The sequence below is a fragment of the Poecilia latipinna genome, unplaced genomic scaffold, assembly GCF_001443285.1.
Source record: "Poecilia latipinna isolate Pla-1442-1.1 unplaced genomic scaffold, P_latipinna-1.0 Scaffold165, whole genome shotgun sequence".
Taxonomy (NCBI): Eukaryota; Metazoa; Chordata; class Actinopteri; order Cyprinodontiformes; family Poeciliidae; genus Poecilia; species Poecilia latipinna.
Window position 1 is genome coordinate 445,540 of NW_015112781.1, and position 13,141 is coordinate 458,680.

At 39.0% G+C, this 13,141-nt stretch overlaps 1 protein-coding gene across 2 annotated transcripts in view; it reads left to right on the forward strand.

Moving 5' to 3' along the window:
- Positions 1–614: 614 nt before the first annotated feature.
- aplp1 (amyloid beta (A4) precursor-like protein 1) overlaps positions 615–13,141 on the forward strand; it is a 45,547-nt gene continuing 33,020 nt past the window's right edge. Inside the window, exon 1 of one of the 2 annotated variants that reach the window (XM_015029856.1) lies at positions 615–935. In XM_015029856.1, coding sequence (XP_014885342.1) covers positions 870–935 — 66 coding nt within the window. In that variant the 5' untranslated portion in view covers positions 615–869. The remainder of the gene's footprint in view (positions 936–13,141) is intronic. The other variant, XM_015029857.1, reaches the window with a different exon arrangement.

The window sequence follows — 13,141 nt, forward strand, 5'->3', positions numbered from 1 at the left end:
GTTTTTAAGCCTTTATATTGGTTAATTATGATGATTTTCTACTTTCAAGTAATTAAATTACATTAAGGCTTAGAATGTTGCATTAAACTAACAATGTTTAATACCTGGTCAAAGGTTGTTGTTATCATTGCTGTTGTTGTTTAGCCATTAAAATATATTGTTCAGGTCTTTTTATTTCTTGTCAAAAAGGAGTAAATTTATCGATATACTGACTTTTCAATTACCTTTACCATAAGTGCCTAATCTATTCCCGATGTATCCAGATTAGGTTTCTTTAAAGCTTGTCTTGTCACCGCATTTTTAAGGGATGTGTAAAATGTTTATTATCTCTATTATTTTATTATTTCCAATGATTTCTTTTAAAAGAAGAAGAAGAAAAACTTACGGGAATCATATTAAGCCAGAAAGCTGTGGATTTCACGACATTAACTTTTTCAGCTAGAAATACATTTGCCAATGAATGGATGGATGGCAGACAAATGACGTGCAAAAGGTTTAATCTCCAACCCACGCGACTTAATTTTTAGTTGTGCATTCTCCAGCCGTGTCCACCAGATGTCACTGTTGACCTAGTCACAGAAGGGTCGCCCTGAGTAAAGTCTCCAACAAACACCCGCAGAAACAGGGCTTGGTTCTGCCAATCTTCATCCCCATAACAGCTCGGGCTGCCATTGGAGAGCCCGCTGGCGAGAACGAGCAGGAGGAGGAGGACGCAGGAGATAACGCAGTCAATCCGCTGACGAACGAACGCAGTGTCCGCCGCCTCGGCCGATGTAACCAGGCAGCTTATGCTGGAGACATAGACACATAGAAATAGGACATTAGAAACTTGGTTATTTAAATAAAAAGGCGCAGAGGAAGGCGAGAAAATGGGGCATACCGCAATTCCCGTCCTGGTGGCTGTATTGTCCTACTGCGTGTTGGAAAACGTCGAGGTAAGAACGACCCAATCTGAGTGAATTATAACAGCGCACTGCAGTTATGTCTGTTTGTTTCGCTGAGTGGTGATATTAGATTGTTGTTATTATTATTTGTTTGTTTTTTTCAAACTGTTTTATCCACGCATGCAACTGTTTTCTCTTCCCATAAATACTGAAATACTGATAGTCAGCTGGTTTTAATTTGTAAATGCACCCTGGTGCAGATGTCATCAGGAGTAATGACTCGGCGTTAGAAAATAACGAATATGTTGGAAATCCTGGTGCTTCACATGAATCTCACTGTCAATCCTTAAGGATGGGATTTACTGTACATTTTGACTCGCTGCGTCAAGTCCGGGCCTGCATCTGACATCAGAGGCCTCTTTTTTTTTTTTTTTTTTTTTTTTTTTTTTTTTTTGGCTCCGTGAAGAGATGGAGATCAAATCCCATATCATTACATCCCATCTGGCCACGTCAGCGGATGAAATCAGCTGTCCTTCATAGGAGTCGTGCAGCTTTTTCCACATGATGGAGTCATACATATTCAGCTTCCTGAAGGAGCGCTGGATCTTTTAGCAATCATGGATGTAAACCAGTGGGATGCATGCATGAGTCGTATCTCTGCATACCGCTTGGGCGTGGGGATGCAAATGTGAGATTTCGATTCATCTGTGTGCGTCAATAGGTGGATGAGAGAGGAGGAGAATGACAGATCATTGAGCCACCGGCTGCTCCCAAGCCCACCCTTTCCCCTGAGTATTAACAGGAGACTCCGTTTAATGAACTTGACCTTTTTTTTTCTCTCTCTCTCTCTCTCAACTCTGATCTTGTCTGAGGTTGGAGTATTCATGTACAAGTGCATCTCTGTTAATTAGTGTAATCAAAAAGTTAATTTATCTAAGAAAGTAAGCTTAAACGTGAGACACAATTCAAAATTTTCAGAAGATTAGATTATTGCACAAGACCAATTACAAGTTATTTTTGTTATTATAACAGAAATAAAGAAATGTCAATGCAAACAAGGGGAAAACTACTGACCTGACAGCAGTCTGGCAGACAGTCTTTTAATCCCAAAACATCATAGCTAAAAGAGCTGATTGTTCAAAGTGTTCTGTGTCCAGCATATTAATGGAAAGTTTAGTGGAAGGAAACAAGGTAAAAGATGCACAAGCGACATAGATTCTCTCAACTTTGTGAGTATTATGCAGCTGGAATCAGTTCTCCAAGAGTCTCCACAAACACAGATTATCTTGCAAAGAATGATCAAGAACAGCTTAAACATAATGTTTGGCTCTCAAAGCACTTAGATTTATAATGCATGCAATCACTAATGCACCTACTGGCAACTTAGAGTGACTAATTAACCTGCCATGCATGTGTGAGGAAGCCAGAGTTCTCAGAAAAAAAAAAAAAACAAAACAAAAAAAACATGGAGAACATATACACTACATGGTGGGATGTGAACCATTGATTTTCTTGCTGAAATAGTGTCTACAACTGCACTCATGAGCAGCCTTTGTTGTCTTTTTGGAAAAAAAATAAAATAAAAGATGGAAATGCTGGATTTATTTTAAGCTACATGCAAGGGCAAAAGTACCAATACCTGCTTGGATAAACCCGTGGTGTCACCATGCTTCAATGCCAGGCAAACTGGCCTGACTTTGTGTCCATAGAGAGGCTTCTCTTCTGTGTTTGTGATGCTCCATTCAGGCTGTATGCAAAAACAGCCCTGACAAAATACTGAGCGAATATATTGTGCAACATGTCAGACTCATGTTTCTATATTAGAAACCCTTTTAAGTACTGATCTTGTCTTATGAACAACTAAAAAAAAAAGAAAAGAACTTTCAACAACATGCTTGGGATTGTTGTTCCGTTCCAAGATGTACTTGGAAAGGAAAGGATAGGAGGAGTGCTGGAACGTCAGTGTGAGTAAATGTGGAATGCCGGTGAGAACAAGGGTAGGTGGGGAGGGGGGGGGGGCATGGAGGCAATGAGTCATGATCTCCCAGATGGAGCTGCAGTTCAAGTCAGATTTCTAAAGCACCTGCTTGCAATTTCTGCAACCCCCGAGATCTTAAGTCGATTTGTGAGATGTTTATTTATTAGCTCTCGTCTGCAGTGAGCCTGTAATAGTCATAAAGCCTCTTCCTTTCATTCTGGAAAAAGAAAAATCACTCCTCTCTCTAAGAGCCTTAGTGGGATTACTGCTATGCTGAGGAATGGGCTTTAGCTTCATACGAGGAGACCTGCCCGTGAAGGTTTACACTGAAGATTACACAGTGAGAGGGTTGGCTGGTTGGATTACACTGTGGTATTAGTCCCAATAAAACTGTCAGCTTCTTTTAATTTACTCAACATTAATTGAATTAAAATAGGCAGAGGGAGCCATTTGTTTGGATTTTCTTTTCCAACGTATGTAAATGCACCATGTTTGGAAATCATCCAGTCCGCTTCTCATAGCATTCCTAAAAGCCTCGGGACACATTTTATTATTATATATATATATATATTTTTTTTCTTCCCATGTCATCTTCTGTTAGGTAGACAGATGCATGTGTCACGTACTGTGTCGAAGCTTTCCTGCAGCCTCAGCTAAAACAGGAGACTCGGCGGTCGGAGCATTTAGCTGATTGATACACAGAGGAGTTCTGCTTCTGACACGAAAGGTCACGGATTCGACCCTCCGTCGTGGCTGCATGCGAACTCGTATGGTGCGGAACGGCGGCAGCGGAAAGTAAAACCGGTTTAAACGTCTGCAGCCTTCAGGCACGTCCTCGATAGGAATGAATAATGTGGATCACATATCACACTGTGTGATAGAAAATCTATTCTGATGGTTTCATGACCTGAAACAGCAATGAGACGTGAGGATAACATTGTTTGCTGCCTTTCTAATTTTTGGGGTTTGAAGCAAATACACTCTCTGGTCTTGTTGCTTTGTCCATTTGCATCCAGCGAGTCCTTCTGTGATTTGAGGTACTTTCCATTACTATCAATGTTAATTTTAATGCCCTTTTTCAGCTGAAATTACATTTTATGGCATATTGTAACGATATCAATATGAACAAATTTTTTTGCTTCATCATACTTCATACATTATGTCTGATTTAAAGTTGATTTAGTTGAATTTCATGAATGGAATTTAAAAACGTTTTTGTCATTAAAGTACATTAAGGATTATTTTGGAGGAGTATTGAGCTCACAGGACAACCCTATAATGATCAAGTGGATATTTCTCCTATATTTTGTGGAAAGTAAATAATCCCCCTTTTTTCTTTTTGTTACAAAAAAAAAGGATCTGCACAATCTCAGAAGTGTAAGCTGGTCCTGTGGGCTGGCTTCTTGTTTCTAGATAGATTTTTTTTATGACTTTATTTCTCACCTTTCTTAGGTATAAAGTATTTTATATGAGATGCAAGAAAAAGTGGAAGAATGAGTAGAGCCATCTCCAACTGCATGTAACACAGACCGACAAGCACAAGAACTCTTGTTAAGCAGCTGACTGCAGGCTGCATAGCTACATGTGCAGACAGCCCAGCTAACACCAGCTTATGTTTGTGTTGCTTAGCGCTATCTCAAGGAGGTCGTTCTTTCTTACTTCAAATTAAGTATAGATCTGTCCAGATTAGAGCACACACATCCACACCTGGTGCTTATAATAACAGCTTACACTTGCTTCTCTAGATGCAGTCACATGCTTCCAGCAGCTAGTGAGCCTTTAATGAGACAGAATTCATTTTGATGAGAAATATTTTGGGGTTTGGATATCCTGACAGCTGTAATTATTATACATCCCTTCTTTGTCCCCGTTCCCATCTGCACGTTGACAGATTGTTTGCATAGAGAAAGTGGAGCACCTGGATAAAATCCACACAAGCACAAACACAAAATGCAAACTTTGCATAGGTTAGTTCAAAATGGGAGCATGTTTCCTTGATTGTAGGAATCTATGCACTCTTTCATCCAGAAGATGGTTATTTACCAATAGACTGCACTAGTAGTACACAATGAAAAAATATTGTTACAGGCCCTCATCCTGTGCAGTATATCTTTCCCCTATAAATATTTCAACAAAAAAAGGTATAGTAAGAACTTTATCTCTGCTTTCTATTTCTTATAGACAGTTCCAGATGTACTTGCCATTACATTTCCATCCATTATAATGCTGTTTGTTTTCTTTTTTCTTATATCTTAGGGAGCCCTCACATGTTTCTTTTTTCATATTTTTTTATGTCATTTATGTAATTTTAATGCCATTTAACGTTTATTTTTAAACATTGCAGCACCACCACTGTGCATATTTATAGCCAGATGGTTGATTTCTCATAACCGTTCCTCTGCCAAATGTTAAATAAACAACAAAACTTAAACTATGAATACTCTTGGGAGGCAGAGAAAACATGGTAAGAATGCCAAAAAGCTTAGTTGCCTGTCAAAATAGGACCAATTTTGACATGAAAGAAAGAAAAAAAAAAGATTTTCTTCATCCACAGCTCTATCTCAAAATAAGTTAACTTAAGATTTGTGTGCATTAACTAAGCAGTTGTATGAAATTGACTTTGATGGCTTTGAGATGTATGTTAAAATGTGTTTTTTTTTTATGTTGCAGGGACTTAGAAAAGTAAAAATGTAAAACTCATTATTTTCATTTTCTTCAGGTTCTTGCTGTAACCATAAAACAAACAAAGGATTGCTAAATTACTGGCAATGTATGTACAAAACCTGGACTTCAGTCTGAATATTAAATATGCTCTTATGTGAATACCAAAACAGAGTGAAATGCAAGCTGGTTAATTATTCAACCAGAGAACATTTTGAATGCTGCAAAAGACTCGTCTGTTTATTGAGTTTTTGCAGTAAGGATATTCCTTCATTTTCAGTTTTGTTGTTTTTCAGGTTGCTGCTTTTATTTTGTTAACTAAAAGGATTCAGAATAAAATAATGTATTTATCTGGTAATGACTCTTCTGGGTCAAGTATTTCTTGCATCTGGGAACATTTTACCTAGTAGGTTTCTACCTTCCTTTGTACATGAAGGTGTTATTAAAAGTAAACAGTTACTGTGACTGTAAATTAAATTACAGCCTCTGTTGGTAAGATTATCTCCCCATTCTATTATAGCTTTTTATTATTTTCCAATAAATACAATATGTTTGAACTAGGGCTGCACCGATATGACAACTTGGGCTGATTTTTATATCCAATATTAACATTGCTGTTATGGCCGATAACCGATATTTAATGTTATTATATATATTTTTTACTACCCTTCCAACATTAAACAATCACAATGGAAAAAAACAACAACCACAATGCTGACTTATCAAACCAATCCCTATATGTAAAAAAAAAAATTACTAATATACCAATGTTAGTGCCAATGTATAATGCATCTCTAGTTCATCTCTATCCCCAAGAGAAGTTTAGTTTTTTCATTCATTGCAGTTTGTGTCATAAAATTGCATTTAAATATACTTTTAACTCTGGTTCTGCCCTCTTAGCGCACAGGAGCTACTATGTTGTATCTCTTAATTCATCCTGGTGAACAGGTTCAGTGAAGTCTGAGTAGATCGGTGTTTAGTCAGTCATAATTTTTCACTCAATCTTTGGTTAAAGCTGCTCAACTTCTGTCCCATTACCATAAAACCAACACTGGTAAACAAAATAGCAAAGTAGTTTCTGTGTTTAATGAGCAACAGGAACAAGGGAATTGACAGGAAAGGGAAGAAAAATGCAGTCAGGCACATTTTAGCACAGCTAAAGATTAGATAAAAATAGAAAGACTATGCCGCCCATCCGGACTCTGCCAGCACCTCATAACCGCTGGACGAAGGGTTTAAGGCCCTTATGTTGGAATACATCCATGCAGAATCATGCACCTCCCACCTTCCATCTGTCTTTCAGGATAGCGACAAAGAGGATTGGTTTTTCTTTAAAAAAAAAAAAGGGGGGCGAGGGAGAAAGGAAAGGAGATAAGAACAACCAGATCTCTCTAACTGCTCACAGTCGCACAAGCTTGCACACGCAGCCTTACACTCAATTAATTTTAGTGATAATCAGTTTCCACTAATGGATTTCCGCGGGCTCGGTATTCTCCGTTCTGTGTGTGTGTGTGTGTGCCAGCAGGCAGAAAATGTAAATTTTTACTGCTTTAAATGTTTTCTCCTTGTTCTTCTTATCTGGCTTCCTCTCTGATTTTTTTTCTGGTGCAGCACACAAACACACACACGCACACGCACGCACGCACGCACACACAGGATCTGGATTAGATCTTGCAGAGTCATTATGAAATGAGTGCTGCAGGAAAGAAGAGATGTATTTGCTGCTTAGCAAACAAGGTTCTTAACAGAGATGACAGACTAGTGACTAATATGAGTTGAGGCATGTCTCGGTGCTGATGTGGGAAATTATGTAGCAAAGTATTTCAAACCTGTGTATTTAAACCGTGGCATCGGTTTATCTTGAGTTGTTTAGTAGTATTTCAATGACTAGTGAAGAGATGTGGTCAAAAAACGTCGAGGTCCCATGTGTAATTTAATTCAATTTTATATGCACATCTTAAAAGTTTGTGCTACACTTTTGTTCCATATATCATCACCAAGCTTATAGCTATTCGGTGTATCCATAGAACTAGAGCGGGCCATTGTAAGGCTTGTAGAAAAATTACTTTGAATTGTTATTTGTCCTATTGGGCATTAAACACCACCTGGCAGGTGCATATTGTTGGATGAAGTAATACACAGGATTTCCATGAGAAGTTGGGCACCCACTGACTAAATGTGCAGAGGTACAAAATGAAAAAGGGGTGAAGCGAGAAGCACCCATTTATCATGTCGAGTGGAAAGAGAGGTTTTATATGACGCAGGTGTACTCTGTTGTGCAGCTCCCAGTTTCTGAGAAATGTATGTAAACTGCGCATTTCCTTTCTAATGTGATCCCAAATTGCTTCAACACAAAAGAGTTAAAAGTGATGGAGGCTTCCTCTATCAGTTTGCAAGCAAAGTTGTCGGCTAGTCAAACGAGGAGTCTTTATGAAAAGATCAACTCCAGAACTACTTTGTTTGTTTGGTGTTTCTTTTTAAGTGAGACTCTCAACACTGTCAAACACTGAAGCACACACCTTCACATCAGGGTTTAGTGTAATTTCTTACACTTGCTTCACCAGATAAAAATCTCGTGCTGACAGCAGCTTAAACTTTTTCGCAATTGCTTTACCTCCCACTACTTATTCACTGAATGCTAGATAAAACATGTAGATTTAATGCAGAGCCTCATGCATGGAGGAGTTTAGCAATATTTTAAGCCTCGGTTAGACAGTGGGGTTTAATCTGCGCATAGGGGAAGCTGCATGCTTGCAATTCATCCCCCTCTCCCCTCCCCGCCCCACCGAAGGAGTGGAGACAGATTGGGAGTCCAGTCCCGTCATTCTGATGACCTCCAGCTTTTACTCCTCTCTGGTGTCTTGAGGGGCTGAGATATCACGGCAGCTCAAGGTCCTCTCACTAGGCATGGCTTCCTCAGTAAGCCTAATGGGCTGTACTACTGTAAAGGCCAGGAGGAAACCAGCTGCTTAGTGCTGTTGCAGCCAGTAGGGGGGTTTGAGAGACCCCCTCCTTCGTGAGACATCTGCAGCAGGATGATAACACTTGTCCTCTGTGTTGAGGATGAGTTCAGGACAGTGAAAGAGATTGAGGGTTGGTACAGAGGGGAGGCGAAGGGGAGTGTTGCTCTTGCCCGGCAGATGATTGGAAAAACAGGAGGGGGAGAGTACAGTCAGCGTGGAGCATGTAGAGCATTAGGTGTTCTCACAGAGGAGGAACTCGGCCTGCTTCCTGCTCTGTTCAAGCAGCTGGCAAGTGCTTGGGAAATACCCTGTGACACAGTGGAGCACAGAGTCATTTGAAAACATGAGTGCAAAATCTTTTTTTTTTTTCTTCTTCTTCTTCTTCTTCCTGACACCAATTTCAGGGTTAATGGGGTTGTAGGGTTGACTGAGACACTGCAGCCACCGACGTCCTGGACATTCTCAACATCAGAAAAAAACAGAAATGGAAAAAGTCATTCCAATTCTGTGGCACGTCCCTGTTTCAAGGACAGAAATGTGTTTTCAAACATTAATCAAAGTTGAACAATGGCTGTGCATACATAGACCCATTTAATTAATAGTCATAATAATAGTCTAAAAAAAAAAAAACAACTTATGTAACGTTCTAATACAGATTAGACAACTGAGTACACCCCAGGCAGCATGGCTTTAACATTAAATTAAGAGTACTAGTGGGTTTGATCTTGATATGGAGGCATTATAAAGAGATTAAAAAGCCAAACGGATGAAATTTTGATATGATATATTCTTTCTGCTGAAGCCTAACTCACTGTTTACAAGTGGCAGCATGAGGAAAAGGACAACAGACTGCTATGGTCCATTTACATTCAGAGTTCACACAGAGCCTATGCTCACACAAAGTTGTATTTTTGAATGGGAGCTCTTCAGACAGACGTCCTCTCTTGCCACTGCATTGAAAAAGTTTCTATTGAACGATGCCTTTAAATTATCCATCAACAACCTTGTATAATCGACCTCATTAATTATGATACCAATCATCGCTGCCCTATCTGACAGTCAAACATGGTGGCGGTAGTGTGATGGTGTTGGCCTGGAAACGGACTCATGAATCCTGCTCCCTACCAGAAAATCCAAAAGGAGAATGATTGGCCATCAGTTTCTGAATTTTAGCTCACTTGGATTTTGAAGCTTGAAAATGATCCACATCAGTAAGTTTCCTTGTAAAAAAAAACAAAAAAAAAAAACAAAAAACTCTGAAGCGACCTAGTCAAAGTCTAGAATGTTTAAGTCTGATTAAGATCCTGTGTTGCATATTGATCTGTACATATAGGCTGTTTATACGCATTACATATAGAAGAAATCTCTGTAACATTTTGTAGTACTGTATATATCTTTAATGTGACCTGTGTCATTTTCAAAACTGTGGCGATTCCATTGAGAGGTTATGTTGCCAGCTATCTGGCGCCCTCCAGGCTTTGCTTTAGACTTTGATGCACAAAGCGGCTGGGTTTTCCCAGAAGGAATGGTGTCGAGTTTACTATTCTTTTTGAGCTGTCAGGATCTCCCAGTACCCTTCCCATTATGTAAATGTGTCACTAGATTTATGTGCTACTTAACTGCCTGGCATGACGGAGTAACAAATACTAGTTGGCGCAGAGCTGTACCCTTAAATCAAGCCTAAATATCCCTTTGTAAGGAATGTATTGTTGATTATGCATTGCTTCAATGATATCACAGTGGGGCATGTAGCTGTGAACATTAATGTAGAATTAAACTACTCAAATTAGAGTAAATGTCTTTAGTATTTAAGGTCTGCATGTTGGAAAAAAGGCTTCTAAATACTGTGGATCTGAGTCCCTTCATAAATCTACATGAAATTTATAAAGCTGCTCTTTTTGATCAAAGAAGGAAAAGAAAAATTCACCCAGCTGAACGGAGAAATCACGGCGCTGTAACAAAACAGGCCAGTTTTAGGCTACAGTTATCGTAAAAAGCTATGCATTTTCGTATTGTCTAAAAAAAAAATCTATAGTACACAATAAGCCAAAGTGGTTCACAATAAAAAAATGATCTGACTCATCTAGTGACTTAAATCAGTGTGCTACTGGCCTGCAGAGGAATTAAGTTTACTCATTTTCTGCAGTGTGATGGAGGACAAATGACGGGCTTCACCAGTCATTTTGTGTGTAACGTTTTTATTTGACTGCAGTCCTGCTTGCTATTATTTTTATGCAAGTCTTTGAGCAGTAGGAGCAGTTGGAAAATTTGTCTTCAGCCAAAGTCAGAGCTTAATTTTAATTAGTTTATGCTCTGATTGTCCTACAAGTTATGTATGTTTTTCTTCTTTCTTTCTTTCTTTCTTTTTTTTCTGTTTTGCAAACAAACAGAGACAAAACCACTACGGTGGAGCTGATTTAGAGATGCGTCAACAACGCATTAAAAATGCTTGTTTGAGCACGGATTGAGTGCAGAGATAAAATGGCTACACAAAGCACAAATAGACTGTGGATTTCAGAAGGAGGGCATTCTGCTTTAAAAAAGATGGCACTCTGCAGAAGTTGCATCAATTATTGAAAGCGCTGCAAAAGCCTTGGCTCTTGCTTGATGATTTGGTGTCAGCACTTGTCACACACCGCGCTCAACACTCAGACATTTGCCCTCTCTTCTTCCTACCTCTCTCTTTTTTTTTTTTTTTTACCCTGCCCCCTTCCCTGCCAGCTAGGTTCCGCTTCTCAACATTTCTCTAAATTAGACACAAAGGAAAATCCACACGCCCGTCTCCTCTTTGGTTGAACCTCCCCCTCCGTGTTTCTCCTCTCCATGTCTGTCCCAGCCTCCTCTGTTCTACACTGCTACATCCCAAAAGCACTCGTTACCCTCCCTCCCCTACACAGGCGCTTCTTCTCAGTCCGCCTCAGCGGCTCTCAGTGGCCAGTGACATCCTCTTTTTTCTCCGCCTCTGTGTATGAAATTGTTCTTGAATAATTCATGACAACTTTTTCCTTGTTTGTTTTTTTTTTCTTTTTACCCTTCTCTCCATTTTTGCTTCTTTTCTTTTAATTTCAGAAACCTGTCTTTCACAGCACCTCCTTTAAACTATAGGTTCATGTATTTTAGAGTCAGAGAAAAGGGACATTTCTCTACTTTTTTTTTTAAATTGCATGCTTTATAATTTATTAACAATGTGAAGTCCATAAATGCACTTGCTTTTTGCAAGGCAGTCAGAGTCTTAGAGTGATGAGTTTTACATACAGATGGCCACCCAAGATGAAAATAGTGATGACCAAATCTCCTGCTTAAATGTGAGCTGATACGCTAAATGTTGCTTCGTCCAGTAAGCAGCAATAAGCCAAAAAATTAAAAAAAAGTTTTCTGAGAGCAGTACCTTGCTGACCTGAAATCTGCCAGACATTTAAAGGAGCTTTTGCATTTGATATTTATAATCGAAATCAAAATGCTGTGACACAGTCGTTCACTCATTTGGCTCAGACAATGAAAAAAATTGAGTTTATTCTGCAGCTGCTATCGTGGGTAAAACCATCCGTAGCTTAGCCCCATTTTAAACTGGCCCCTTAAAGTGAAACTCATTTTTTCAAAAATATTTTTCTACATCTCAGTGTCTTTATGAGTTGGAGGGATATTTAAAAAGTTTGTTTTTAGAGGCTTCCCTCAATAAACCTCAGACATCTCCTCTCTTCCCTTGAGACGAAATGTACCCAAAGCGTCCGACTCTGCCTACTTATCTACACGGACGTGGCTACTTTTAAGACGTCGGCCTGTTGTGCAGTGTCCTGTGGAGAGAAAAAAAAACAGAGAAGTCATCTTTTCTTTTTGCTGTTATTGGTCAAGCTTACATGATACTAAGAAATGTATACAAGCTTGGACTTTGGCTTGAAAAAATAAAGCAGTGAGGATAAATGGACATTCCAGGCTCTGCTAATTGGTTATTTTAGTCAATTGGCTAAAATATTAAACCATTTTCCTTTCTATGGGAATGTTTTAGCCAGAGGAAATGAGATAACACTAATGTTTAATCTGTTGCAAACTCTAAATCAAGCATGCATTAACGCTGCAGTTCAAAAGTGACCTTGGTCAAAAGCCTGAGAAACATAAAAGGACAGCAGTGATTACATTTTCTTTGCAATAGCATGATGCGCGGACACTAAGTCTTCGTATTTTCTTTTATTTAATCAAACTCCAAAACATATCTGTTATGCCGTCATAACAGTTGTTTTCGTATTAACCTCTACTCAAGAAATGTCCTTCGTTTTCTCTCTAGTTGGACGCTTAATTAATGCGTTGCTTCTGTCTAATGAAGGATAAATTGATCAGTCAGGGGATAAATTGGTCTAATTAGATCTGATTGAAGTAAATCTGCATTTCCTAAGGTTGTCACGTGATTATTTATCGAGACTCATGAGCAGAAAAAATCTGACGTACGCCAGTGAGATGCATAACTGCAAACTGGATGGTACCATCAATTTTTAACTTGTAAAAGGCAACATTTGTTTTTCATCACCTTGAGTTTTAGCAGCTTGATGTCATGTCTCTGGGATGAATGAGTGAGAATGTAAGACACTTCCACCTCTCGTACAGAGAAGCAAAGGTTTAAGCCAAGCAAAAATTGTAATTCTGAAAAGTGATCTTTATTA